Source organism: Erinaceus europaeus, chromosome 4, assembly GCF_950295315.1.
Source record: "Erinaceus europaeus chromosome 4, mEriEur2.1, whole genome shotgun sequence".
NCBI classification, from domain to species: domain Eukaryota; kingdom Metazoa; phylum Chordata; class Mammalia; order Eulipotyphla; family Erinaceidae; genus Erinaceus; species Erinaceus europaeus.
The window spans coordinates 26025076-26053044 of NC_080165.1; the positions used below are offsets into that span (position 1 = coordinate 26025076).

The 27969-nt window shown below is 51.1% G+C and overlaps 2 protein-coding genes across 3 annotated transcripts; one reads left to right on the forward strand and one right to left on the reverse strand.

Annotated features, from left to right (window-relative positions):
• Nucleotides 1-344: 344 nt before the first annotated feature.
• On the forward strand, nucleotides 345-18139 carry SERHL2 (serine hydrolase like 2). 2 transcript variants are annotated; one of them, XM_060189076.1, is made up of 12 exons: nucleotides 345-459; nucleotides 1246-1395; nucleotides 2187-2300; nucleotides 3050-3091; nucleotides 3472-3491; nucleotides 3989-4063; nucleotides 7622-7731; nucleotides 8319-8398; nucleotides 13543-13577; nucleotides 16416-16498; nucleotides 17051-17147; nucleotides 17723-18139. In XM_060189076.1, exons 1-12 carry the CDS (start codon nucleotides 456-458, stop codon nucleotides 17822-17824), a joined length of 912 nt encoding a protein of 303 aa, XP_060045059.1. In that variant the 5' UTR covers nucleotides 345-455; the 3' UTR covers nucleotides 17825-18139. The 2 variants fall into 2 exon arrangements, with proteins under 2 accessions (XP_060045059.1, XP_060045060.1); XM_060189077.1 differs by lacking the exon at nucleotides 2187-2300.
• On the reverse strand, nucleotides 17926-27900 carry RRP7A (ribosomal RNA processing 7 homolog A). The gene is made up of 7 exons (XM_007523442.3): nucleotides 27769-27900; nucleotides 25809-25951; nucleotides 20786-20911; nucleotides 19988-20105; nucleotides 19777-19874; nucleotides 19298-19496; nucleotides 17926-18512 (listed from the first exon to the last, which is right to left on the reverse strand). The coding sequence occupies exons 1-7, from the start codon at nucleotides 27839-27841 to the stop codon at nucleotides 18427-18429; spliced, it is 843 nt and encodes a 280-aa protein (XP_007523504.1). The 5' UTR covers nucleotides 27842-27900; the 3' UTR covers nucleotides 17926-18426.
• Nucleotides 27901-27969: the final 69 nt, after the last annotated feature.

The following is a 27969-nucleotide window of genomic DNA, read 5'->3' on the forward strand; positions in this document are numbered from 1 at the left end:
CCAGACCCTGGTCCCCTAGAGGGGTGGGAGCGCCATGGGGATTACTAGAAGTTGAGGGCCAGCAGCGAGACCTGCCCTGGTGTAGCAGAGACTTTCTGGAGGTCATTTGGTCCCTGCCTTAAATCCCCTCAGCGGTTTCCCAGAGCAGATGGTGTCTCCGGGAGCGCAGGGCCTTTCCAGATCAGAAGTCGCAGCCAGGTCGCGCCAACCTTGGGTTCCAGGCTGATAGCCACAGGAGGGCCTGGGGCGGGGCCACAGTTGGGCGCGGCCCGCCTGGAAAGGGCCGATGGCCCGGGGCTGGCCAATGATTGGGTAGGACCCTCAGCGGGGGGCGGGGCCTACTGCGGCGGTGGGCGGGGCGCGGGCAGGACGGCCCTGGGAGCTGAGGCTGTAACTGCGGTGGAGCACGACTTCCCAGAGGGCTGCGGCCGCTGCGCTCCGGCGGGACCCGCGCAATGGGTAAAGCGCCGGCGGCACAGAAGGAACCCGCGCGCGACTTCGGTCTCGCACAGCCACGAGGGGAGGCCGGCGGAGGGAGCATGGCGGGGAGACTTCGCGGGCCGCGCGGCTCCCTGTAGTTCCTCTTGGCAGTCGGAAGGGGAGGTCAAGTCCAAAGGGCGGCGGGAAGGGCCCCAGGCGGCGGCTCCGAGAATCCCCCCAGTTGGAGGAGCGCACATCCCCAGTCCCGCCCGGAGGGTGAAAGTCGTCGCCGAGCAGACTGGGCAGGAGGCTGCCCGGCGCCGGGCTGGGGGCCTGGGTGGGGCCCCCTGCACCCAGCCCTTGCTCTCCTGGTGCCCCTTGTGCGATCTTGGGCACGAACTGCACCTCCGTGTGCCTCCGTTTCCTGATCTGCAAAGGGAGGGTGACAGTGGTCCCAGTTGTCTGGGAGGATGTGGGGAACCTGGCCACCCCCATCTTGTCCTTCAGTGGCAGCTTGGAGAATGTTGGTTATTGTCATGACTCTGCTTAGTCCTTTGTGGCAGGAAAATCAGCCAGAGTTCTGGGAGGTTTTAGGAATTTATCCAGGGCCCCACAACCAGCAAGTTGCAGAGCCCAGGTGTAGACAACTCCCCACCCCCAGTCTATTCTAGAAAGTTCTGCCAGGGAACTCTCTCAAAGTTTTCTCTCCTCCTCTCCCCACTCAATAAGTGATCCCTACACCCATCTTTGCTGCGTAGCACTAGAAGCTCAACTTCTGAATGCAAGGCCACAGTCCCCAGAGTGAGCAGCGGCTCTGTCTTCCAGGTTTGCTGTCAGAGCTGAAGTTGGCAGTGCCCTGGGGCCACATCGCTGCCAAGGCCTGGGGCACCCAGCAGGGTCACCCAGTTCTCTGTCTGCATGGCTGGCTGGACAATGCCAACTCTTTTGACAGACTCATCCCTCTTCTTCCAAAAGGTAGGGGCAGCTGGGGGTGGGGGGAGTTCTGGGACAGAGTGAAGTGGGGGTGGGTGAGGGTGCACCTAGTTGAACATGTTACAATGTGAGTCGACCTGGGTGTGAGCCCCCAGTCCCCACCTGCAGGGGGAAAGCTTTGTGAGTGGTGAAGCAGTGCTGCAGGTGTCTCTCTGTCTCTCTCCCTCTCTGTCTCCCCCTACCCTCTCGATTTCTGGCTGTCTCCATTCAATAAATAAAGATTAAAAAAATTTTTTTTAAGTGAGGTGGGAGGTTAGTCCAGGCAGATCATGGGAACATGGGGGATAGTAAGAGTTGTCATTATAAGATCCAAAGTTTGTGGTTTAACAATAGCAATAGATAATTAGAACAGCTGGTGATGCATTATCTAGACAGCCCTCTGTCACAGATATTGTCTCACAATTCTAGTGGGGAGATAAAGCCCAGAGAGGGGCAGTCTTGGTGAGGTCCAGGTAGCCAGCAGGTGGAGTTTGAACCCAGGCAGGGTTCTGTGAATCAGCCTTATGTTCTGCTGTAGAACACGCCTATCTGCCTCAGGCAGGAGACCAGACCTGTGGCTTTGGCCTGACCTGAGTGCCTGTGTGAGGAAGGTTGTGGGGTTTTCTCCAGTGACTCAGTGGGGCACCTGCTGAAGCCCTGGTTCTCTTTTAGAACATGGTTTATATACAGTCAAATGAGCAAGGCCTAAGTGTACACCACGATCCGTCTGTCATCCACCTATCTACTATCTACCTAGTCCCTCCAGCTGACTGTCTCTCACCCCCTTGCCTCAGACTTCCATTACATTGCCATGGATTTTGGAGGTCATGGATTGTCGTCACATTATAGCCCAGGCCTCCCATATTACTACCAGAATTTTGTGACAGAGATCCGGAGAGTTGTGGCAGGTGAGTAGGGACTGAGAGTGTTGAGATGGGGGCTCTGGGACACCCACCCCTCTGACTACTGGAGCAGGGAGTGGTCATGAGGAAGCAGCTGTGGCCTGGGTGTGGGGTGTAGCCTGGCCTCAGTTCCACCAGGTCTTCATGGATGACTCTGGGAAGGCAGCTAAGATGTCCAGGAGGTGGTGCAGTGGGGAAAGCTTTGGAGTCTCAAGTTCAATATCTGGGACGGCATATGCCAGAGTGGTGCTCTGATTCTCTCTCTCTCAAATAAATAAATGTAAAAAGTACTTCTTCCGGGAGCCGGGTGGTAGCGCAGCAGGTTAAGCACAGGTGGCGCTAAGCGCAAGGACCAGCATGAGGATCCCGGTTCGAGCCCCCGGCTCCCCACCTGCAGGGGAGTCGCTTCACAGGTGGTGAAGCAGATCTGTAGGTGTCTGTCTTTCTCTCCTCCTCTCTGTCTTCCCCTCCTCTCTCCATTTCTCTCTGTCCTATCCAACAATGACGACATCAACAACAACAACAACAAAAAGACAACAAGGGCAACAAAAGGGAAGATAAATAAATAAAATTACAAAAAAAAAAAAAAAGTACTTCTGCCTCCTGTGTGCTCCCACCTTGCAGTGGAGCTGGGACTCCTCTAAGCTGCTCTCCCTAGTAGGGTGCCCCAGATGCTGGGGAGGGGTTTCCTGAGCTCAGGGACTGCAGGATGGGGGTGTGTGGCCCTATTGAAACCTTTCTCCATATGTTTTCAGCCCTGAAGTGGAACCGTTTCTCCATCTTGGGCCACAGTTTTGGTGAGTCCCCCTTTGGCCTGACTGCAGTGAAGGGCGGGGGTTGCACCTGGGGCAAGAAGTTGACACACAGCTTGGACATTGGCTTCTGGGTTCCATGCTGTGTATCCTCTGCCATCTGTTGGGTAGCCAGCTCTCAATTTAAAGGAAATGTGCCCTTTCTAATGGTCAGCTCTGAAGAAGGGCGCTTTGTGGACCCAGGGAGGAAACTCCGAGTTTGATAGCAGGTACAAAGAGACCTTGACCACTAGTGGGGGAGAGGAGCCAGGCCCCTAGCCTGGGGGTGGGTTGCTCCCTGGGGGGGTTGTACTGGGATTTGGGGAGCTGGAGAGGGGGTGAGGAGGCGTGAAGGAGTTTCAGAAAACCCCTCTTTTGTCCCCCAGGTGGCACTGTAGGTGGAATGGTGAGTAGATGGCTTTGCAGTGACCCCTTCTGGCTTTCTTGGGTGCTTCTCTCAGTGGGGTGGGGAGAGCAGGAGACGGAAGAAATTACTGAGGAACAGAAGGGCCTCGGATCACCAATTTCAAGTCAGCGACTTATTAGCTTGGATAGTTTGCTTGGTAGATTGCAGTGATTATGGGGGAGTCAGCTAAGTGTCACTTCCTGATAGAGTTCCGTCATTCCCTGCCCTTTCTGACCCAGAGAACCCCCCAGGAGCCCAGCTCCTCTGGGCATGGTGCTGGTACTTGTACAGGGCTGCAGAAGAAGGCGAGAAGGGTGGGGTGGGGGTGGCCGCTGGGTGTTAGGGGGAGGCGGAAGCTTCTGGTTCAGGCCTCTTGATCCTCTCCCATCCCCCAGCTGAAACATTTCAGGAAACAACACTTCAGGGGAAGGGTTTGGGTCCCCTGTCCTGTTTATTCTTCCCGTTCTGCTTATTCTCCTTTTTGTGTTGCATCTTAGTTTTCCTGTGTCTTCCCTGAGATGGTGGAGAAGCTTATTTTGTTGGACTCTGCACCATTTGTTCTGGACTCCCACGTAAGAGCAGAGCTTCTGTGCATGCGTTCAATGGAGTGCCCACAGCCCTCTCTAGACCCCAGGGAGGTGGGACAAAGTGGCATTGGATAGACAAAGGGGTTTGGAGGGTTGGAGGGTCCCCCATGCCCTCTGCAGGGCATGCTTCTAGAAGAGGAATTCGGGGAACTTTGTCTTTTAGTCTTTGCCTCCAGGATTATCGCTGGGGCTCAGTGCTTGCACTAAAAATCCACTGCTCCCAGCGGCCATCTTTTTTCCATTGTTGTTGTTGCTGCTGTTGTTGGATAGGACAGAGAGAAATGGAGAGAGGAGGGGAAGACAGAGAGGGGGAGAGAAAGATAGACACCTGCAGACCTGCTTCACTGCTTATGAAGTGACTCCCCTGCAGGTGGGGAGCCGGGGGCCTCGAACTGGGATCCTTGCTCTTTGCACTATGTGTGCTACCACCCACCCCCCTTTTTATTTTAAATGTATCAGTTACCAGTTGGGGGTAGATAGCATAATGGTCATGCAAAGAAACTCTCATGTCTGAGACTCTGAAGTCCCAGGTTCAATCCTCTGCACTATCATAAGCCAGAGCTAGTCAATACTCTGGTAAAAAATAAACTAATAGGGAGTCGGGTCGTAGCACAGAAGGTAAAGCGCACATGGCGTGAAGCACAAGGACTGGCGTAAGGATCCCAGTTTGAGCCCCCGACACCACACCTGCAGATCTGCTTCACTGCCTGTGAAGCGAGACTCCCCTGTAGATGTTTATCTTTCTCTCCCCATCTCTGTCTTTCCCTCCTCTCTCCATTTTTCTCTGTCCTATCCAACAATGACAACATCAATAACAACAATAATAACTACAACAATAAAACAACAAGGGAAACAAAAGGGAATAAACATTAAAAATAAAGAATGTCAGAGTTGCCATTTAAAAATGTTGCCATTTGGGAGTCGGGCGGTAGCACAGCGGGTTAAGCGCAGGTGGCGCTAAACACAAGGACCAGTGTAAGGATCCCGGTTCAAGTCCCCGGCTCCCCACCTGCAGGGGAATCGCTTCACAAGTGGTGAAACAGGACTGCAGGTGTCTATCTTTCTCTCCCCTTCTTTGTCTTCCCCTCCTCTCTCCATTTCTCTCTGTCCTGTCCAACAACAACGACATCAACAACAACTACAACAATAAAACAACAAGGGCAACAAAAGGGAATAAATAAATAAATAAGTAAATAAATAAAATGTTGCCATTTAAAAATAAAGAAATAAATAAACATTTATCTGCTCAGGGGTTGGGTGGTGGTGCACCTGGTTAAGTGCACGCAGTACTAAGAGTAAAGACAGGCACAAGGATCTAGGTTCGATCCCTCAGCTCCCCACCTGCAGGGGGGAAGCTTCACAAGTGGTGAAGCAGGTCTCAGGTGTCTGTCTTTCCATCTCCTTCTCTGTCTCCCCCTCCTCTCTCAACATCCCTGTGTCCTATCCAATAAGATGGAGAAAATGGCCGTCAGGTGCAGTGGATTCACAGTGTAGGCACTCAACCCTAGAGAGAACCCTGGAGGCCAAAAAAGAAATGTCAGTTTCATCTTAGCAGATATATTTAAATTTATTTATTTATTTATTTATTTGGGAATTAATGTTTTACATTCAACAGTAAATACAATAGTTTGTACATGCATAACATTCCCCAGTTTCCCATTTAACAATACAACCCCCACTATGTCATTCATCATCCTTCATGGACCTGTATTCTCCCCACCCACCCACCCCAGAGTCTTTTACTTGGGTGCAATACGCCAATTCCAGTTCAGGTTCTAATTGCGTTTTCTTTTCTGATCTTCTTTTTCAACTTCTGCCTGAGAGTGAGATCATCCCATATTCATCCTTCTGTTTCTGACTTATTTCACTCAACATGATTTTTTCAAGGTCCATCCAAGATCAGCTGAAAACGGTGAAGTCACCATTTTTTACAGCTGAATAGTATTCCATTGTGTATCTAGACCACAACTTGCTCAGCCACTCATCTGTTGTTGGACACCTGGGTTGCTTCCAGGTTTTGGCTATTACAAATTGTGCTGCCAAGAACATATGTGTACACAGATCTTTTTGGATGGATGTGTTGAGTTCCTTAGGATATATCCCCAGGAGAGGAATTGCAGGGTCATAGGGTAGGTCCATTTCTAGCCTTCTGAGAGTTCTCCAGACTGTTCTCCACAGAGGTTGGACCAATTCACATTCCCACCAGCAGTGCAGGAGGGTTCCTTTGACCCCACACCCTCTCCAGCATTTGCTGCTGTTACCTTTTCTGATGTATGACATTCTCACAGGAGTGAAGTGGTATCTCATTGTTGTCTTGATTTGCATTTCTCTGACAATCAGAGACTTGGAGCATTTTTTCATGTGTTTCTTGGCCTTTTGGATCTCTTCTGTGGTGAATATTCTGTCCAAGTCCTCCCCCCATTTTTGGATGGGGTTATTTGTTTTCTTGTTGTTGAGTTTGGCAAGCTCTTTATATATGTTGGTTATTAAACTCTTATCTGATGTATGACATGTGAAGATCTTCTCCCATTCTGTGAGGGGTCTCTTGGTTTGGGTAGTGGTTTCTTTTGCTGTGCAGAAGCTTTTTAATTTGATGTAGTCCCATAGGTTTATACTTGCCTTAGTCTTCTTTGTAATTGGATTCGTTTCATTGAAAATGTCTTTAAAACTTATAAGGAAAAGAGTTCTGCCAATATTTTCCTCTAAGTATCTGATAGTTTCTGGTCTAACATCCAAGTCCTTGATCCACTTGGAATTTACTTTTGTATTTGGTGAAATACAGTGATTCAGTTTCATTCTTCTGCATGTTTCAACCCATTGTTTCCAACACCATTTGTTGAAGAGACTCTGCTTGCCCCATGTAATAGTCTGAGCCCCTTTGTCAAAGATTAGATGTCCATAGGTGTGGGGTATTTATTTTAATGAGAGAGATACAGAGCTCAGCTTTAGCTTATGGTGGTACTAGGGATTGAATCTAGGACCTTGGAGCCTCAGGCATGAATGTCTTTTGCATAACCATCATGCTTTCTCCCAAGTCCTTTTGTCATCCTTTGTGCCCATGTAGCACAAATGCACAAAGCAGCCCTGAGTATAGACCGTGCTGACCCCTCCTGCCACCACCAATGATAACCACCAAGGCTGCCCCTACATCTGAGTACTGGCTCTGCTGTCTACCTGCTGTGTGACTTTGGGCATTATATAAGGCAGATGGAACGGCCAAGTTGGGATGGTTTGTAACTTGGGCGCCCTAGTTTCTCATCTTAGCAAAGGTGCTCAGCACTCATCAGAGATGTCCCTGTCCAGTCCCCTCTGCCCTTCCATCAGCCCATCTGAGTTCTTCCCACCCCCATCTCTCCAGGCCCACAGGTCCTGGTGACTTAACTGAACAGTCACCTCATTCAAAGTCCTAGGCAGGGTTCCGTAGCCAGCCTGACCCTGTGCTGCCCTCCCCGAGTCAGAATAGCCCATACCTTGCCCGCATGAGTGCAGGCTGAGGGACTACAGCTGGGAGCCGCGCCCACCCTCACAGCTCACATTCCTTAGGAAGTGGATAACTTGATGATCTACAAGCGGAAGGCCATAGAGCACGTGCTGCAGGTGGAAACCTCCAAGAAGCCCTCAAAGGTGGTCAGCCCAGAGGAGATGCTGCAGTGGTACGTGCCGGCTGGTGAGAGGGAACAGGGTGGGGGAGATACCTAGAGTGGGGCCTCAGGGAAAGGGAATCACTGGGGCGGGGAAGCTTTCAGAGCCCACTAGCAAACTCACTGTGGGCATCAGGCTCCTTAGCACCGCTTGATGCCTAGCTGGGACTTCATCTGCCCCAAAATGCCTGACTGTAGCTGCGCTGCCCCGTGTGCTGTCTGCCCGCCCTTCTCTTCTTACCTGTCCACACACACGTGTACATGCAACGCTCCTCCCACTCCTTGCCTTTGCTCCCCTTTCCCCTGAGCAGCCGCTGACTTCTCCTCTTCTTCCATCCCTGCTGGCACTTTTTCTAGAAGCCTGCCCCATCCCTGGAGGCGCCCCTCCCTGCCCAGCAGTTAACCGCAGGACCCGTGTGGGCGGTGACTTCTGCTGTTCACTTTTGAGCCTTCCTCATCTGGCAGCACGCCTGGCAGGTCCGGCTCTATAAATAATTGACTCAATGAACAAAGCCAGTATGGACACCTCCCTGAACTCATGCCCTTGGCCTCGCAGGTGCCTCCTCTCCTTTTCATCTGTGCTCCCCCTCGCCCCCCAGGTTCCTGAAGAACAACAGTCATGTGGGGAAGGAGTGTGGGGAGCTCTTGCTGCAGCGAGGGACCACACAGGTGGCTGGAGGTAAGGATCACTGCAGGCAGCGCAGAGCTGAGCAGAGCCAGGAACAGTCACTGAGCCCGAGGCTGCCCCAGTGCTGTGCAGATGATGGCTCCTCTCAGGGCTGCAGCGCTGACTGAGCTATGCCAGGTGGCACAGGAAGCCGCGCTCACTGGGCCAGGTGGCTGCTCACCCGGTAGAGTATACACGTAACCATGCTCGAGGACTTGGGATCAAGCCCCGATCCTCACCTGCTGTAATTAGAAAACAAAAAGGACTTTGCAGGAGCGCAGCTGCTCGGCTTGGGTTTGGAACAATCGAGGTTGATGACGCGGAGGTAGTAAAGGAGTGTACAGGGGCATGGCTTGGCGCAGGCTTAAGACATGGCGGCACAGCAGTATGGAACGGAGTACTTTAGGTACGACAGGCTGGGCAGTTACAGGCAGAGCTAAGACCAGGCTGGGCACATGAGAAAGGTTAATTACCAAAGTTCAGATTCACGTGTGTACAAGGCCCAGGAGGAGCGGCTATGGCGGGCCCAGCATGTTAGAAAGCAGGGAGCCGGAAGAGCCGAGTGCAAGAACCGAACACCGAAAAAGAAAGGGTAGGACTTCCCGGCCACCTGCAAGTTAAATAACTTGGTTTACATAAGTCCGTCAGTCATATTCTAATTGTGTCCGAATCGCTATTGTGAGCCAGCATGCAGTATCCCAACACCCACCTGCAGGGGATGCTTCGTGAGATGTCTCTTTCTCTCGCCCTATTTCTTTTTGTCTCTATAAGAAAAAGAAAGAAAAAATGACCACCAGGAATGGTGGAGTCATCTTTCAGGCACTGAGCCCCAGTGATAACCTTGGTGGCAGACTAAGAGGATGAGAGAGAAGGTGGAGCGTTATCCAGGGAGCCTCTTGCTAGCGCTCCCTATCCCCCGCCCCCGCCCCCACCCCCGCCCCCGATTTATTTTGTGCATGCATGCAGCAGGGAGACCAAGACCACAGCACTGCTCTGATGTATGGCATGCTGGGGATAAATAAGTAAGTAAATAAATAAATAGGATTTTCAGGGGTTTTTAAAGTTTTTTTTATTTAATTAATTCATTTTAAAAAAATATTTATTCCCTTTTGTTGCCCTTGTTTTATTGTAGTTATTGTTGTTGTTATTGATGTCGTCATTGTTGGATAGGACAGAGAGAAATGGGGAGAGGAGGGGAAGACAGAGAGGGGGTGAGAAAGATAGACACCTGCAGACCTGCTTCACTGCTTATAAAGCGACTCCCCTGCAGGTGGGGAGCCGGGGCTCGAACCGGAATCCTGGTGCCGGTCCTAGTTAATTCATTTTTATTGGGGCACAACTCAACTCTGGCTTTTGGTGGTGCCAGGAATTGAACTTGGTGGGTGGCGGAAGAATGGAAGGAAGGGAGGGAGAAAAAAAAATTAGAGAGAGAGAGGAGTCATCAACCCATACAGTTTTCTTAGGTAAAGATAAACACATGCAAATAAGAAAACCACATTTCCTTCACTCCTACATATAACAGGTCCCCTTGGAAAACCCATTCTGCAGCTTCCTTGCCCTTGGGAGCAGTGAAGCCTCAGTAGGGGGGAAAAACAACAACAAACATTGAGATAGCTTATCTCTTCCCGGGCAAGGAGCAAGGCAGTGGCTTTGAAGGTCCTTCCAGATCCCCCCAGGAATGCCCCCTGTGACCATGAGAAGCCCAGATCCCTGACTGTCAGGCAGCTGGAATTTTGCCCATTTGACAGACGAGAATTTCTATCAATGTGGTTCTGACTTGTCTTTTCCTCTTATGAGAATGACTCCTTGTTGCTGCTACTGAGAATTGTGCTGTCCTATCCTCTTGCCTGTCTTTGTTATTTATTGGTCTTCTCTGTTTGTAGGAACTTTTCTGGTGTTGGGAGATTGTATTGAAGCTACTTTTTCCTAGTTGTCATTTGTCTTTGTTACCAAATCAAAAGTTACAAAATCAAAATGCCAGTCAAGAAGCAAGGGGTTGTGCAAGAAAATGAGTTTATTGGGGAGCCAGGCAGTAGTGCAGTGGGTTAAACACACATGACACAAAGCACAAGGACCTGCTTGAGGATCCCCCCCCCCCCCCCCCCCCCCCCCGTCTTCCCCTCTTCTATTTCTCTCTGTCCTATCTAACAACAACAACAATATTAACTACAACAATGATAAACAACAAGGGGAACAAAAGGGAAAAAATGGCCTCCAGGAGCAGTGGATTCGTAGCGCAGCGCACCAAGCCCCAGTGATAACCCTGGGGGCAAAAAAGAAAAAAAAAAAAGAGGGCTCTGAACTCCAATTCCATCATGACCTGGAGAGAGGAGGTAAAAAGGTAGTACGTTCGAAGTAGTAAGTAGTAGTAGGTGTGGGTATGACTTAGAAAGGAAGAGAAAGCAGGGCCATAGGAAAAAATGGGCAAATAGGGGGTAGGTGGTGGTGCACATGGTTAAGCACACACATTGCAATGCACAACGACCCAGGTTCAAGCAGTGGATTAAGCGCACGTGGCACAAAGCTCAAGGACCAATGTAAGGATCACGGCTCGAGCCCCCGGCTCCCCACCTGCAGGGGAGTCACTTCACAAGCAGTGAAGCAGGTGTGCAGGTGTCTGTCTTTCTCCCCCCCTCTGTCTTTCTGTCTTCCCCATCTCTCTCCATCCAACATCTCTGTCCTAGCCAACAATGACAACATCAATAACAACAACAACTGTAACAATAAAGTAACAAGGGCAACAAAAGGGAATAAATAAATATTTTAAAAAATATTTTAAAAAGAACAATTCAGCCCAGGAACAGTGGAACTGCACACAAACAATGCCCTGGCACCACCAAGAACCCCAGGAGGGTGGAAGGGCTTCTCCTTGCCCCACCCTCCCACCAGAGAACCCTAAAACATCCAGTCTTTTAGCTCTTGATTTCATTCTAACTTCCCCAGGTGAGTTCTGACATCAGGTAGCTTAGTTCCCAAAACAAATCTTATTGATATACCATAAATGTCTGTTTAACTAATGGTAATGTTACTATTGCAGCCAGGGCAATAGTTCAGTAGTGTGGTAGCTACAGGCCGGAGGCCCCACGTTCAATCCCTATTACTGCATGTATCAGTTATTCTCTGTCTCATGTGAAACTCTACTTCATATGAAATATATAAATCTGGGGTCAGGCGGTGGCACACCTGGGTAAGCGCACATATTACAGTATGCAAGGACCCAGGTTCAAGCCCCTGGTCCCCACCTGCAGAGGGAAAACCTCATGAGTGGTGAAGCAGGTCTGCAGGTGTCTCTTTGTCTCTCTCCCTGTTTCCCCGTCCTCTCAATCTAAGAAAATAAAAATATAAAAAAGAAATAATCTTTAAAAATAATAGCAACGCCGGTAGTATTAATAACAGCAGTCACGTACTCAAATAATAGAACTGCACCCCTGCCTTTGAGTCCTGCCCCTTAGTCCCACCCGCCTCTCTGCCCCCTGGAAGTAAATGTCTGCCTAGTCATTGCACAAACACTTTGCGGACTCCTGGGGTCCCAGCTGTGAATAAAAGGCCAGCCTCCTCTTATCCTGTGGGAGCTCTATTCCCACATGGGGAAGTGCAGTGGAGCCGTGACTGACAAGAGCTGACAAGAGCGAGCGCCTTAGGAAGCCTTAGGAGTGGTGCCGAGAGAAATCAGAAGGGGATGGCGAGCCCCAGTGGGAGGTCTGGGAAGCCTGGCTGGCAGTGTGTTTGAGCAGATGCTAGCAGGAAGGGGGAGCGGTCACGCGGCATCTGCCTAGCTGACGCCAGTGTTTGTAGCCCCTGCTCACTTCTCAGGAGGCCCCAGGCTCTGCTTCCGGGAACCTCCCGGCTGTTTCTGCTGCCCCTCCTCCAGGGAGCCTTGGCTCAGCCAGGAGCTCACCCCGCCTCTTTGGTCTTCGTCTGCATCCCGCTGTCTTTGATATGATGCTTAGCTTTGGAGCACTTCCTAGCATTTAAAGCTCCGGATGAACTTTTTCTTAAAAAATATTTATTTACTTATTTTCCCTTTTCTGCCCTTGTTTTTTTAATTGTTGTTGTAGTTATTATTGATGTCGTTGTTGGATAGGACAGAGAGAAATGGAGAGAGGAGGGGAAGACAGAGAGGGGGAGAGAAAGATAGACACCTGCAGACCTGCTTCACCGCCTGTGAAGTGACTCCCCTGCAGGTGGGGAGCCGGGGGCTCAAATTGGGATTCTTACGTTGGTCCTTGGGCTTTGCGCCACATGCGCTTAACCCGCTGCGCTACTGCCTGACTCCCAGGATGAACTGTTTTAAAAAATATTTTTTATTTACTGGATAGAGACAGAGACATTGAGAATGGAAGGCAGAGATGAGAGAGAGAGAGAGCCCTGCAACACTCTCACCACTTGTGAAGCTTCCCCTCTGCAAGCAGACACAAGGGGCTTGAGCCTTGGTCTTTGCACGTTGTAACATATGCACACCACCACCCGGCCCACAGAAGGAGCTTTCTAATTAGTGTTAATGACTGTGACTGCTCTAGGGGAGCATTCTTCCACCTTTCAGTTTCAGACAGGGAGAGGCAGAGAATGGGCCAGGCTGCGGTGTGTCCAGTTGAGCATGTCACCATGCTCCAGGACCCAGGTTCAGATCCCCTGGTCCCCACCTGCACAGGAGAAGCTTCACAAGCAGTAAAGCAATGCTGCGTGTATCCCCCTTTACTCTTTCTCAGTCTCCCCCTTGCCTCTCAATTTCTGTCCTATCAAAACAAACAGAATTTAAAAATGTAAAGAGAGAGACCACTCTACCATTCCTAGAACTTCCTTTTGGTGCCATGCATGACGCTCCCATGTGGCGCTTGGAATGTGAACCCGGGGCCTTATGTATGGTAAAGTGAGCTCTCTCCTGCCCCCCCAGAGAAGGATCAAGACTTTTCGGGGAGGAGAATGAAGATGCCATCCCCCCCCCACTTTATCCACTACTGCCCTCGGATGAAGCACACTGGTCCAGTGCTAGGTGGCAGTGGGTACGCTCTGCTCTGGTTGAACCCTGAGATTACCAAAGGTGGGGCTCACCAGCCCAGTCTGAAGCAATGAGGCCCAGCTGGAAGGGCCCTGGCAGGCAAGGCCAGGTCTCTCTGACCCAGCACTGAGGCTACTCTTTGTGCTCCTGTCCCCAGGTCTGGTGCTGAACAGAGACCGCAGGATCGCCTTGGTGAGCCCCGCTGCAGCCCTTCAGCTTCCTTCTTTTCCAGCCACGTAGCATTCCTGCTTTCTGTTAGAAAGTATCATGGGGGGCCAAGGGGAGGTTTACCTGGTAGTGTACATACTTCGCCAAGTGTGTGGACTGAGGTTTGAGCCGCCAGCCACCGTGTGGGAACCTCTACATGATGGAGCATGCGGTGGGGTTTCCCTCCTCGTTTCTGTGAAGTTATGAAGGAGGCAGAGGTGACCTGTAGGCTAAAGGGCAGAAGTCTGGAGGGAGCCCCCAGGAGGGAGCTGGTCCCTGTGGTGACCCGGGCTCCTGAGAAGTGGCTGCCTCATTTGTAAAAGACCATCAGGAACAGACACTTAGATCTGTGGACTTTGCTGTCCGTTTAATTACACAGGAAAGATACAGACAAGGGAATGAAAAGAAGGTAAGCAGAGAGATGCAGAGCTCCATAAAAGACTTTCCCGCTTGAAGCTCAGCGGTCCCAGAGTCAAACTCCAGCACCACCAGGAGCCAGAGCTAAGCAGTGCTCTCGTCTTTCTCTCTATAATTCTCTCATTAAAATAAATTATTTTTAGAGAGAAAAGACAAAGGGGCCAGGCATTGGCACACTTGGCTTAGCACTCACATCCGTGTGCAAGGATGAAGGTTCAAGTCCCTGGTCCCCACCTGCAGGAGGAAAGCTTCACAAGTAGTGAAGCAGGTTTGCAGGTGTCTTTCTCCCTATCTCCCCCCCTCATCTCAATTTCTGTCTATACCCAATAATAAACAATTTTTAAAAAGAGAGAAAAGAGGGATACAGAGGAAGAGAGAAAAAAGGCGAGAAGCAGGCAGCACCAGCAGGGTTCTCACAAAGGCTTTCTTGTTTTCACACTGTCACCTCCTGAGGCAAGACTCACACCCTGCCCTGTGTCTCGCACTGAGGTTCCTTGTCCTTTTTAGAAAACTGTTGCAGAAACCCACTTGTGTTGTATTACCCCACCCAGAGTCTTAAGTAGAGATGGATTTTCAGCCTCTGCCCTGAGCATCAGCAGGTTCCCAACAAGCCTGCCTGCCAGGGAGCCCTTGCCCTGTGGGTAAAATCTGCATTCAGCAGGCCGGGAGGGGAGGAGCTGCCGTGTCAGGGTGTGAGAAGAGCCTAAGTTGAGACCTGGCGCCATCTCCTGTTGTCAATTGATGGTGACACAGTTCCTGGGCCTTTCAGATCCTCCCCTGCCCGTCATCTAGCTCTGCTGTGGGAGGGGATCTTGTGTGACTGGCTGAGTCAGTCCTCCGTGACTCTCAACAGAAGACCTGGGAGATGAGATGACACGCCTCTGTCTCTAGAAGAGCACCCGAGGTTCTGTCAGCCTGCAGTGTGCAGAGAGAGGCTCAGGGCAGACCATGAGCGTTCATGGCTGATTCCTCCCCCCTTTTGCCTCCAGGGTTAATGCTGGGGCTTGGTGCCAGCACTCTGAATCCACTGCTCCCAGCGGCTTTTTTTTTTTTTTTTTTTTTTTTGGTAGGACAGAGAAGTTGAGAGGGGAAGGTACAAGTACAAATAGAGAGGGAGACAGTAGGGTAGGGGTAAATAGCATCATGGCTATGCAGACTCTCATGCCTGAGGCTCCAAAGTCTGAGGTTCAATCTCCACATCACCGTAAGCCAGAGTTGAGCAGTGGTCTGGTAAAACAGAGAGGGAGACAGACATCTGCAGATCTGCTTCACCACTCAAGAAGTGTCCCCCACCCCGCAGGTGGGGAGTAGGGGGCTCAAACCCGGGTTGCATGATTGTTGGCTGGTGGCACTATGTACGCCTAACTGGGTGTGCCACCGTCTAGCCCCCGACTAATTTCTCCCCGACTTCACAGGAGGTTAATATTCATCAAAATGATGGAGTATTGGGCCTGACTTCACCGAGTCTGGCCATGTGAGAATTTTGATTTACAAAGCTCCCCCTGCCACACTGAGAGCCAGAGCCACTGGTGGAGAGGAAATTCTGAGAGTTCTTGCCCTTGGCAGGCCCTCAGGCTAGAGCAGCACTGTCCCATGGAAACAGAAAGCAGGTGTGGTGTATTTTCTACTTGGGGGCTGGGAGAGCTCACCCAGTGAAGCTTTCCTCTTATGAAGCATTTATAAATAAACAAACAGGGTCAATTCATTAAATAAATAGGCCACTCAGTGGCGGCATTAACACTGGGGTGAGGGAAACCTTGGGTTCTTATATCAGATGTCATCATTTCAGTCTATGACCAACATAAAAAAACTCACTGAGAAACTTCACAATTTTTGGTGCCATTTTTAAAATCCAGCAGTTTAAAACTTCTAGCACATCTCAGTTTGGAGCAGCCTGGCCGTGGGTGCTGTGCTGGACACCACCTGCCTTGGCATCTTAAGTGGGTGGGCTTTGAGCTTTGATGGAGCCAGTAGGGGACAAGGGGACTCAGGTCTGTTCATTCTGCACCATGGCCTCAGCCCCTGCAGCAGGTGGCTCTCCTTGCAGAGCGCATGGCCCAGGCTAGCTGGGCAGTGCTTACAAGGCAGCCTTTGTAGACTCCCATGGCTTACCCCTAAAGTGTGGGCCCAGATCACTTCTCTGTACCCATTGCATGGCCATGCCCAGCTGTAGGGGTCTGGGCAAAGAGGAGTCTCAGGGTCACTGGATAGAGACCTTTGTCTGCAGGTGATGCTCATGGCACTGTGTGCTTAGCCAGGTGCGCCATGGCCCAGGCCCCGTAACCAATTCCTCCTTGTGGGGCTGAAGCTGCCCTGCCGAGCCCCAGCTGTTCCTGGTAGACAGCCCTGCATCCACAGGACTGCCTGGTGTCTCGTAGTGGGAACTCACTGTGGTTTTGCCTACAGCCAGAGCATTCTTTCGACTTCGTCAGCAGGGAGATGTTTGCGAATTTGCTCAAGAAGCTGCAGGCCCACATCCTGCTCATCAAGTAAGTGAATTGAGCAGCCAAGGCCAGACCTGCATTTCTCCCGTGAGACTAGTCTCCTTCCTTCTTAGGAAGAAGCCCCTTAGGGCTCAGTTCACGTTCAAGCCCAGAAAAACTTCCTTGTGGAGCCAGGGCTTCAGTGCTTTCATTCACATAGCACCTCCATACCCAGCTGAGCTCTCTTCTGATATCAAGTAGATGTGTGCTTGGGTAAGACCGACAGCACATGTGAAAACTAGCATGAGCTTTTTTTATTGTTGTTGAAATGTTGAAAATGTTCTACAATTAACTAGTGATGGTTGTACAACTCTGACCATACCAGAGAAAAGTGGAATTATGTACTATAAATGACTTCAGTAGGCTTTTTGGACAGTGGACTCAAGAGCCTGTAGTTATGACCTCAGGCGGCTTGTTGAGTGGGACTCACCTGCAACACTCACTCCCTGAGAGCAGGCGCTGAATTAAGCTGGGAAATCAGAGGGTGGTCAGATCTGGGTCTCCTCAGAGCCAGGACCCTGGGGGGTCAGGTAGAGGTAAGCCCTGGTTTCTTTGCAGAGCAATCCAAGGATTTCATGATGTAAGAAGAGCCAATGATGCTGAAAAGGAGCCCATGGTTTTCATGCTCCACACAATGAGATCCATCCTGAAAGAGGTAGGTGCTTGGCACAGGGGTGTCAGGACATTCTTGGGTGGCCTCACCCATCTCTTCTTGTCCCGGGACCCCAGGTCTATCTGGCACCCAGTCTTAAACAGATAACCACCACCAGCTGCTAGACCTTGCGCCTGGCTGTGGGTGGAAACCTGGCGTCATATCTGAATCAGCACAGGAAGCAGTTCACTGGCAGAGCTCCTATTTATTTAGCCTCTCACATCCCCTGGGCCAGGTTTCCCTAGGCTGGAGGCAGCTCCACAGTTCCACAGGGACCCAAACAACAGTTGGCCCTGTACTTCCTCTTACTGGCCAAGTCACATCAGCAAGTACTGACTGTGGGTGAGGGTGAGTTTCCAAATTGGGAGGGTTGGGCTGGTGCTGTGACCATGACCCTTTCCTGGGACAGGCAGAACAGGTAGGAAAGGTCAAAAAATAGTTTGTCTTCCCCCAAATGGACCTCAGGTAACCAGAAGTAACAGCACCCTGCCTCCTGGCCCCCACTGTGTACCTGGGCAGGGGACTGTGAGGCGCCTCCCTCCCACCACACCTGACCGTGTATGTTTCCTCTCCTGCAGCGGTTCCAGTTTGTGGAGGTCCCAGGCAACCACTATGTTCACATGAACCAGCCCCAGCACATAGCTCATGTCATCAGCCTCTTCTTACAGAGTGGGAAGTGAGGTCCAGCCAGAGCCTTGTTAAGCCCTGGTATCCCCCAAGTCCCCCACCAGGCCACTGATCCTGACCACAGGGGCTATCAGAGACGATTATGAGAGTCAGGGACGTAGAGATCTGACTTTAACATTGTGACCCCAATTGGAAGACAGATTTGGGGGGAGGGGGCTGTCTATTGTTGGCTGGGTCTGCGCTGAGCTGGAAGCTACCGAAGTGAGGGTCAGGAAAGCACACGGCCAGCCTGCCCCACCAGGCCTGCCTTTTCTAGACCTTTCCTGCTACCAGGCTGAGAAAATAAAAAATATTCTGAGTTCCCACTGCTTTTGAGGCACCTTCACTGCAGGAGGGGAAGGGGTGAGCAGTCAAGGCCTTGAAAAAAAGAGGCTGGGACAAGGAAGGGCCACTTCCAGGGTGGTGGTGTGGAGGGTTTCGCCAGTCCTGGGCCTGAGATACTGAAGCACAGACAGCACAGGGGAACCGTGTCCTCCTCCATCCCCCATGGGTTTAGACTTTGGGCCTGCTGGACAGCCTACAAATGGTGTTCTAGGCCCACAAGTCCTGCCAGCACCACCGGCACTGTCCACCTCTTTCCAAGGGCCAGTGTGGCTCAGTAGGGTCGGAATTTGCGTTGGGCCCGCATCAGTTCAATCCTCTGCTTGTCCTCCTCAAACTTCTTGCGCAGCTGTGCCAGATCTGGGGTGTGGTGGAAGGAGGAGGAAACAAAACAAAGCCAGGGTCAGACAATGTGGCCCCCACAGTAAAGAGCAGTGAGAAAGCCAAAAGCCACCCCCCTGGCCTCAGGTGAAGGAACAAGGTTCTGGGGGTGTGGAGAGATCCCCAGGAAGACCAGCCCCAGCCTCCTACCACTGCAGCAACAGACTGGAGGAGATGCCAAGAAATAAGGAGGCCTCACCCCAGAAACCACAGAATTCAGATGGCACTCTGGTCACTGAGTGACCTGGACAAAGGACGTGGGTCTAGAGATAAGAGGGGAGACTGGGGCAGCTGGGGTGAGTCAAGGGAAGAGGATGGGCAGGAGTCAGGTATGGAAGGAAGGGAGGGCAGAGTGCAGGGAGGAGCTGTGAGGCAGTGGGGGGTTGGGACGGGCTGCTGGGTCAGGGCCACCCCAGGTCCTCCAGGAGGATGCCCCTTTCACTCTACACAGACACGCCACGTTCTTTCTCATGCACAAGCACCTGCATTGGTGCTCAGAGCCCACAGCGCCCTCCTCTGGCACCACCAGGGAGAACTTGGGTCTGGCTCTCTGCAGTGTGGTTTCTTGCTGGAGGCTGTCAGGCCTCCTCTTGGGTGTGGGATCTCTCCATCTTTTTAGCCTGCAAATGGCCTAAGGATAGCAGCTGCTGGGATCCTAAACCCTGAGTCTGTTGGGCAGTCTGTACCCAAAGAGTCGCCTGTCCCAGAAGCACTGGGCTCGGCTTGACACAGAGCGGTGGGGCGGGGTGGGGAAGGCCTCTTACGCTCCATCTTGCTTTCGCGGTGCTGCCAGGCGTAGAAGTTGAGTAGCTCCTTGCGGGCTCGCTTGCGCTTCTCCTTCTCCAGCACCCGCAGGTTGGCTGCCTCCGTCCGCGGGAGTACAGCCCGCCTGCCCCTGCGCGTGACCTTCACCCAGCCCTCCTCGTCGGGGACCCCTTCCTCCTCCTTGGCCTTGGCCTCCTCCTGTGAAGAATTCAGCCGCTATGGGTAGGTCCCAGGGTCCCCCACAGCCCCAGGAGCGCATTCCCGTGCACCCAGAAGCAGTCTGGTCCCCACCCAAACACATCCCTGCTGCTCCCTCTGCCCAGTGTTGCTGGCTGAGTAGGGAGGGGACAGACATGCCCACACAGCCTCTACCACCCTCAAGCCATGCCTTCCACAGGCCACTGGCAGGCTAGATGTCACCAGGACAAACTGCTACACTGGGCTCATTCAGGCTTGGTCGCCCCTGTGGAAGCCCCACCTCATCCATCTTCTTGTCATAGGTCACCATGAACGTGTCCACTTCCTCCTGCAGGGCCTCAGGGTCCAGCACTGAGTCTGCATAGTCACAGATCCACTCTGAAGGCAGGAAGATGGGGAGACGGGGCTTCCTCAGGCTGACACTCAGGGCTCAAGGGGTAAGGAAGAGCCGAAGGGCACGGGAGGAGGCGGGGGGCGGCACCACCACTCACTGTGAATGCCGCTCTTCACCGGGTGACTTTCTGTGGAGACCAGCAGCGGGCCCTGCAGAGCCAAGGCAGCCAGCACCCCTCCTCGCTTCTGGAACACTATGTAGCCCACCTGGAATCCCTGGGAGGGGTGAGGAGGGAGACACCAGAGTGAGGGGAGCCATCCCGCCCCCCCAGTTGGCACGAGGATGCCCATCTGCGCTCATCCTGCCCTGGCGTGGACCAGTGAGGGTACTGAAGTTTGAGGATAACCTCTTAGAAGTGACCGTTCCCCATCTCCCCGTGGAGAAGCCAAGTACGTGGAGGCTATTGTCCAGCTCGGAGAAGGACTCTGAAAACTGTGCTTGCCCGGGGCCAGGGGGATAGAAGAGCGCACACTAGTTTAAATGTCATCTACTGAACCATAGATGACAGAAGAAATGTGGCAAGAAGGCCTGGGGGTGGCACGGTGGATACAGTGTTAGGCTTTTAAACACAAGGCCCTGAGTTTGATCCTCAGCCTCACATGGGCCAGGATGAAGTTAGGTTTCTCTCTCCCTCTCTCATAAATACGGAAGAAAAGAATGAAGGTGAAGACAGCAGCACTCTAGGCCACCCAGCAGAGGCATGCTTGACTCTGGTGGGGGGAGCAGATGGTCTCTAAGCTCACACCCAGGATGATGGGAGAGCAAGACAGGAGCTAAAGGACCTGGCAGGCGGTGAGGGCTGCCTAGGACTACGGGGAACACCCCCAAAGTCCCTCTGCCACTCCTCTCCCACGCCATACCCCACTCCAGCAGACCCCAATACAAGAACGCTTACCGGAACGGGCTTGGGGTTAAAAAACTTCGACCTGGGCTCCTTGGGGACCTCGGCCAGGTCTGGCTTCTCCTGCAACTCCACGGACTGGATGGGGCCACAGGAGGAGAGTAGGTGGGACAGGCTCTCCTGCCAGGGACAGGGAAGCAGGGTGTGAGAGGCAGGGCACCTCTGGAGCCTCCTTCAGCCAAGCAATACTGTCAAGGCAGCAGGACACCCAAGCCAGGGCCTGGGGGAAGGGCCTGGGCAGGTTTTGGCCTCAACACAGAGGTCAAACACCTATCCTCCTCTGCCACTGGCCAGCTTGGTGAAAGGTCAGGTTAAAAACTATGAGTAGGGAGTCAGGTGTAGTGCAGCAGGTGGCGCAAAGTGCAAGGACCGGTGTAAGAATCCTGGTTCGAGCCCCTGGCTCCCCACCTGCAGGGGAGTCGCTTTACAGGTGGTGAAGCAGGTCTGCAGGTATCTGTCTTCCCCTCCTCTCTCCATTTCTCTGTCCTATCCAACAATGACAGCAATGCCAACAACGATAAACAGGGGCAACAAAAGGGAAAATAAATAAATATATATATATATAAAAAAACTGTGGGTGGGGAGTCGGGCAGTAACGCAGCAGGTTAAGCGCATGTGGCACAAAGCACAAGGACTGGCGTACGGATCCTGGTTCGAGCGCCCGGCTCCCCACCTGCAGGGGAGTCGTTTCACAGGTGGTGAAGCAGGTCTGCAGGTGTCTATCTTTCTCTCCCCTTCTCTGTCTTCCCCATCCTCTCTCCATTTCTCTCTGTCCTATCTAACAATGATGACATCAATAACAACAACAATAATAACTACAACACTAATGAAAAACAAGGGCAACAAAAGGGAAAATAAATATTTTGTTAAATTAAAAAAAAAACTGGGTGGTGGCAACAGTCTCATAAATCAACGTTTTCTCAATAAAGTGCTATAAAAGTTGTGGGGGCCCTGCACACTGTGCCATGCCTCAGGCCCACCACATGGGAGCACCAGACCCCCTCCCCAGCCATCAGGCAATGAGCCCCCAATATCCACTCAACCTCCCCAGCTGCCCCCAACCTATCATTGGTCTTGCTGCAGGAGACCATGTCCAGTCCAAGTCTCACCCTGTGTTTTCCTTTCTTTGTTTTTAAGCTCCATCCATAACAGTTCATCCAGTTGGCTGGAAGAAGGGGGTATAGAAGAATTTCTCATACTCAATCTAACTCAGCTCACAGACTCCTTTCCCTCAGGTCAGGTCCCAGCTCAGCGCTGGACTGAACAAGCCCCCTGCCTACAAATCTGCTGCCTGTCCCCTCCCTGCCCTACCTGCTCTCCAGCTCTCATGCCCGAGGCTTTGAGGTCCCAGGTTTAATCCACATAACCATAAGCCATGGACAGTGGAATGATGCTATGGTGTCTTCCTTCTCTGACAGTCTCTCCTTCAAAATAATGAATGAAAAACTGGGGTAGGGAGGCCCCCGGTGCCACACTGGGGAAAAAAATGATTCTGAAAGAGATTTTAAGTTTAAGAACAAAATCTTACTCTTTTTTTTTTGGTAGGTGAAGATGTTTGTTGTTATCCTGATTTTCTTTTTTTTTTTTAAATTTATTTTATTTTATTTATTTATTCCCTTTTGTTGCCCTTGTTGTTTTATTGTTGTAGTTATTATTGATGTCGTTGTTGTGGGATAGGACAGAGAGAAATGGAGAGAGGAGGGGAAGACAGAGAGGAGGAGAGAAAGACAGACACCTGCAGACCTGCTTCACCGCCTGTGAAGGGACCTGCCTGCAGGTGGGGAGCCGGGGGCTTGAACCGGGATCCTGACGCCGGTCCTTGAGCTTAGCGCCACCTGCGCTTAACCCGCTGCGCTACCGCCCGACTCCCTGTTATCCTGATTTTCTAAGACCACCATCTAAGTTTTGCTATCTGAATCAGCCAATTGCAAAAAAGGGTTCAATTTAGTTTACTGGAATCAGGATGGTGGTTATTGACAGGGATGGGGGAGGCACAAGGAAACTTCTGGGGTGCTGTCTATGAAATGTATATGCCCTCTCTGCCCCTCCTGCACTGCTGGAGGAATGTCAATTGGTCCAACCTCTGTGGAGAACAGTCTGGAGAACTCTCAGAAGGCTAGAAATGGACCTACCCTATGATCCTGCAATTCCTCTCCTGGGGATAGATCCTAAGGAACCCAACACATCCATCCAAAAAGATCTGTGTACACATATGTTCTTGGCAGCACAATTTGTAATAGCCAAAACCTGGAAGCAACCCAGGTGTCCAACAACAGATGAGTGGCTGAGCAAGTTGTGGTCTAGATACACAATGGAATACTACTCAGCTGTAAAAAATGGTGACTTCACCGTTTTCAGCCGATCTTGGATGGACCTTGAAAAAAATCATGTTGAGTGAAATAAGTCAGAAACAGAAGGATGAATATGGGATGATCTCACTCTCAGGCTGAAGTTGAAAAACAAGACCAGAAAAGAAAACACAAGCCGAACCTGAAATGGAATTGGAGTATTACACCAAAGTACAAGACTCTGGGGTGGGTGGGTGGGGAGAATACAGGTCCATGAAAGATGATGAATGACATAGTGGGGGTTGTATTGTTAAATGGGAATCTGGGGAATGTTATGCATGTACAAACTATTGTATTTACTGTTGAATGTAAAACATTAATTCCCCAATAAAGAAATAAATTATTAAAAAAAAAAGAAATGTATATGCCCTCTCTGCAAACAAACATTACAATAAAGTTTAAAAATAACAACTGTTCGGGAGTCGGGCTATAGCGCAGCGGGTTAAGCGCAGGTGGCGCAAAGCACAAGGACCGGCATAAGGATCCTGGTTCGAACCCCGGCTCCCCACCTGCAGGGGAGTCGCTTCACAGGTGGTGAAGCAGATATGCAGGTGTCTATCTTTCTCTCCTCCTCTCTGTCTTCCCCTCCTCTCTCCATTTCTCTCTGTCCTATCCAACAACGACAACAACAATAATAACTACAACAATAAAACAAGGGCAACAAAAGGGAATAAATAAAATAAAATAAAAAAAATAAAAACTTCTGAAAAAAATAATAACTGTTCAAAGGGGGTTGATAGCATAATGGTTATGCAAACACTCTCATGCCTGAAGCTCCTCTGTCTCAGGTTCAATCCCCCCGAACCTCCATAAACCAGAGCTGAGCAGTGCTCTGGTGAAAAAGAAAAATAAATAAATAGATAAAAATAACAACTGTTCCTCCTAGTGATTCTTTAACTATTTTTAAAAATATTTATTTTCCCTTTTGTTGCCCTTCTTGCTTTATTATTGTTGTTGTCACTGATGTCGTTGTTGGATAGGACAGAGAGAAATGGAGAGGAGAGGAAAACAGACGGGGAGAGAAAGACAGACACCTGCAGACCTGCTTCACTGCTTGTGAAGCGACTCCCCTGCAGGTGGGGAGCCGGGGCTCAAACTGGGATCCCTACGCCGGTCCTAGCTCTTTGCACCATGTGCACTTAGCCCGCTGCGCTACCACCCGACTCTCATTCTTTAACTATTGAGGAATCTGAAAAATTGGTTTTCTGAAAAAAAGAATCATCTATAATCCCGTGATTCCCTTACTTTTTCTTTTGTAAATTTACAGAAAACTAAATTAACAGCTTTTATAAAATAACAATAAAAACAACAGCCATAGCCTGGGTGACTTGTAGGGGTAATTTAATTCTCATTCCCTCCTTCTTTTTTTAAAAAATATTTATTTATTCCCTTTTGTTGCCCTTGTTGTTTTATTGTTGTAGTTATTATTGTTATTAATATCGTTATTATTGGATAGGACAGAGAGAAATGGAGAGAGCAGGGGAAGACAGAGAGGGGGAGAGAAAGATACATACCTGCAGACCTGCTTCACCACCTGTGAAGCGACTCCCCTGCAGGTGGGGAGCCGGGGGCTCAAACCAGGATCCTTATGCCGGGCCTTGTGCTTTGCGCCACGTGGGCTGCCATGTGCGCTTAACCCACTGCGCTCCCTCCCAACTCTCCTCCCTCTTTTTTTAAATATTTATTTATTCCTTTTATTGCCCATTTTTGTAGTACTGTTTTATTTATTATTGATGTCGTTGTTGGATAGGACAGAAATGGAGAGAGGAGGGGAAGACAGAGAGGGGGAGAGAAAGACAGACACCTGCAGACCTGCTTCACCGCCTGTGAGGCGACTCCTCTGCAGGTGGGGAGCCGGGGGCTCCAACCAGGATCTTTACACCAGTAGCCTCCCTCTTTTTCACCAGAGCACAGCTTAGTTTTGGTTATGGTGGTGCCGGGGATTAAGCCTATGATCTCTGATGCCTCAGGCATGAAAGTCTTTTGCATAACCATTATGCTATCTCCCCAGTCCTGATTTCATTTTCTTAAATTCTTTCAGTGTACATTTATAAGCAGAGAACAATAGTATGCAATTCAAATAACTCTAAGTAATAATAAACAGCTCTGAATCCATAGAAATATATTTTTTAAAAACACAGCCTAGGAAAAGGTACAGTGGAAGGAGGTTTAAACTTTTGAGCATGAGGTCTGGAGTTTGAACCCTGGCACCTCATGTGCCAGAGTGATACTCTGGTTCTCTCTCCCCTCTCATTAATTAATAAACCCATCTTTAAAAACCACTTATCTTGGGCAGGGGAGATAGTACAGTGGTTACGTGCAAGGACCCAGTTTGAGCCCCTGGTCCCCACCTGCAGTGAGAAAGTTTTGCAAGTGGTGAAGCAGTGTTGCAGGTGTCTCTTTGTCTCCCTATCACCTTCTTCCCATTTGATTTCTGGCTGTCTCTATCCAATAAATAAATAAAGATAACTTTTTAATTATTAAAAAAAAAAAAAAAAAGCAAACACCACATCTCTTGAAAGTCAATTTCCTATAGAAGAGAGGCAGCCCCTGGGACACCTCTTCAAGGGGTTCCCATTAGCTGTTTCGACCTCATACCACGTATTTTTGAGGGGGCAGTGGGAACCCAGCTCTGCCTGAAGCCCCCTCCCAGACAGACACCAGCTTACCTCTGTGCAGTACGGGGGCACATTGAGGATGAAGAGTGTCCGCTTTGGAGGCCAGGATGACTTGGTGCCTTCTCGAACTCTATGTTCTCTGGCATAGAGGTAATGAGAAGCCTGCTGCTTCTCAGAGAACTTGATGGGAATGGCTGGACGGGAAGTGGGTGGGGAAGGAACAAGTAAGTAGAAAGTCAGGTTAGGGCTGTCCCTTTCTAGTTCCATTTGCGTGTCCATCCATCTGTCCTTCACTGACCTCCCAATGCGTGGCTTGTACAGCACGTGGGGCAGCTTAAGACAATGAGCCAGTGTTCTGCTCAGACAGGGCTCTCTAGCATGGGACAGACCATGCACGCAGGCTACAAGTGAGGTTCTAAGTGAGGGGAAGGGTGGTCCCCTGCTGCTCTTGGGGTAAACAACAAAATCCGGGCCTTGGCTAGAGGTCATGCATGACCATGGCCACCTTGGCCTCTTCCCACACTACTCCCCAGCCCACCCCCTATCTGTTCTCCCAGCCAGCAAGGGCTTCCAACACGTTCCCTTTTCCTGGATTATCTATCTTTACTTCACTCATTCTTCAGGGTTTGTTTTTTTTTTTTTTTTTAGATTTACTTATTTATATGAGAGCACATGAACCAGAGCATCACTCTGGTATATTAATGCCAGAGATGTGGGACCTTAAGCAAGCTTAAGAGTCCAACACCTTATTCACCCCACCACTTCCTGGGCTACTGTTTTTCTTTTTCACTAGAGCACAGCTCAAGTCTGGTGGTGCCATGGAGCCCAGGAGCCTCAGGCAGGGAAATCTCTGTGCATGATCACTGTGCTATCTCACCTACCCTCACCAAGTGTTAACCTCACCCCTGGGGGGGCATTAAGTGCCAGGTTACATCACACGCTCTGCCCCCTCCATAACGTCTATATCGCCCGTTTATGTGGATAGTCACTGGCACTCCCATAAACGTTAAGCTTCGTACAGCTATAGACTTTTTTCTGTTCATATTGAGGGGAGGCTGCTGCTGGGGAGTTCATGAGGAAGGGAGGCAGACAAACGACCAGTAAATTCATAGTAGGACTGACTGTATGGGATGCATCCAGGGCGTCAGTGCACAGACCTCCATCTAGGCCGCCAGAGAAGCCTAAAGCTTTAGTCTGAATAATGCAGAACCAGCTGTGCAGCAGTGAGGGCACAGCTATACGAGGGGCTCTGAGGACTCAAAGTGCAAGCACCCCAAGAATGTAAAAAACCTTGCTTTGGGTCAGGATCGGTGCTTTGGAGCGAGAGCCTGGCCTGTGATGGCCAGGCAGGCCAAAGGCTAAGAAGTCTGGATTTGGGTGGGAGAGACAGCATAATGGTTATGCAAACAGACTCTCATGCCTAAGGCTCCTCAGTCCCAGGTTCAATCCCCTGCACCACCATAAGCCAGAGCTGAGCAGTGCTCTGGTGTCTCCCTCTGCATCTTTCTCAAAAACTAAATTAATAATAATAAAAAAAAAGGTTTGGATTTTGTTCTGATGCTAACTTTAGCGTAGGGCTGTGGGCTGGCACTGGCGGGCGCCTGAGGCAAGATCTGATTAAAATCTGGTATCAGGAAACCGTAAAAGCATTCTGGAGTGTGGGTGGCAAGGGCGGGCACAGGCCCCGGGGACCAGTGAGGCGGGTCCCGAAAAGCCCAGGAGAGCGCGAATGGAGCAGAGGTGCTGAGCAGCCGATGCACTCAGCTCTCCGGGAGCGACAGACCGACGCGGGTGCGCCCAGGGACAGACGAGCAACTAGCTGCCTCCTCCCCCCGTCCCGGGAACCAGTGGCCCCAATGGTCAGAGCCGGCAGCATGCGGCCACGCGAGAGGACGCCGCGTGATTCCTCGGAGCCCGAGTCTCACTCACAACATGCCGGCGCCACGGCCGATCCCCGAGTCGCCTCTCAGCAGGCCTGGCCGTGTACGAAACCCGCGACTCCAGGGCTCACCTGTGTAGCCCGGCGGGCTCGGAACTCCCTCCTCAGCTCTCCCGGCCGCACGCTTCCTCCTGCGCGCCACCATCTTGCCGACCGGAAGTCGCGGGGGCTGCTGGGAGTTGTAGTTTGGCACCCGAGCGTTCCCGTGGCGACAGCGCCGGCCGGGTGCCCCGCCCTCTCGGAGGTCGGTCGCAGCCTCCCTCGGAATTTGCT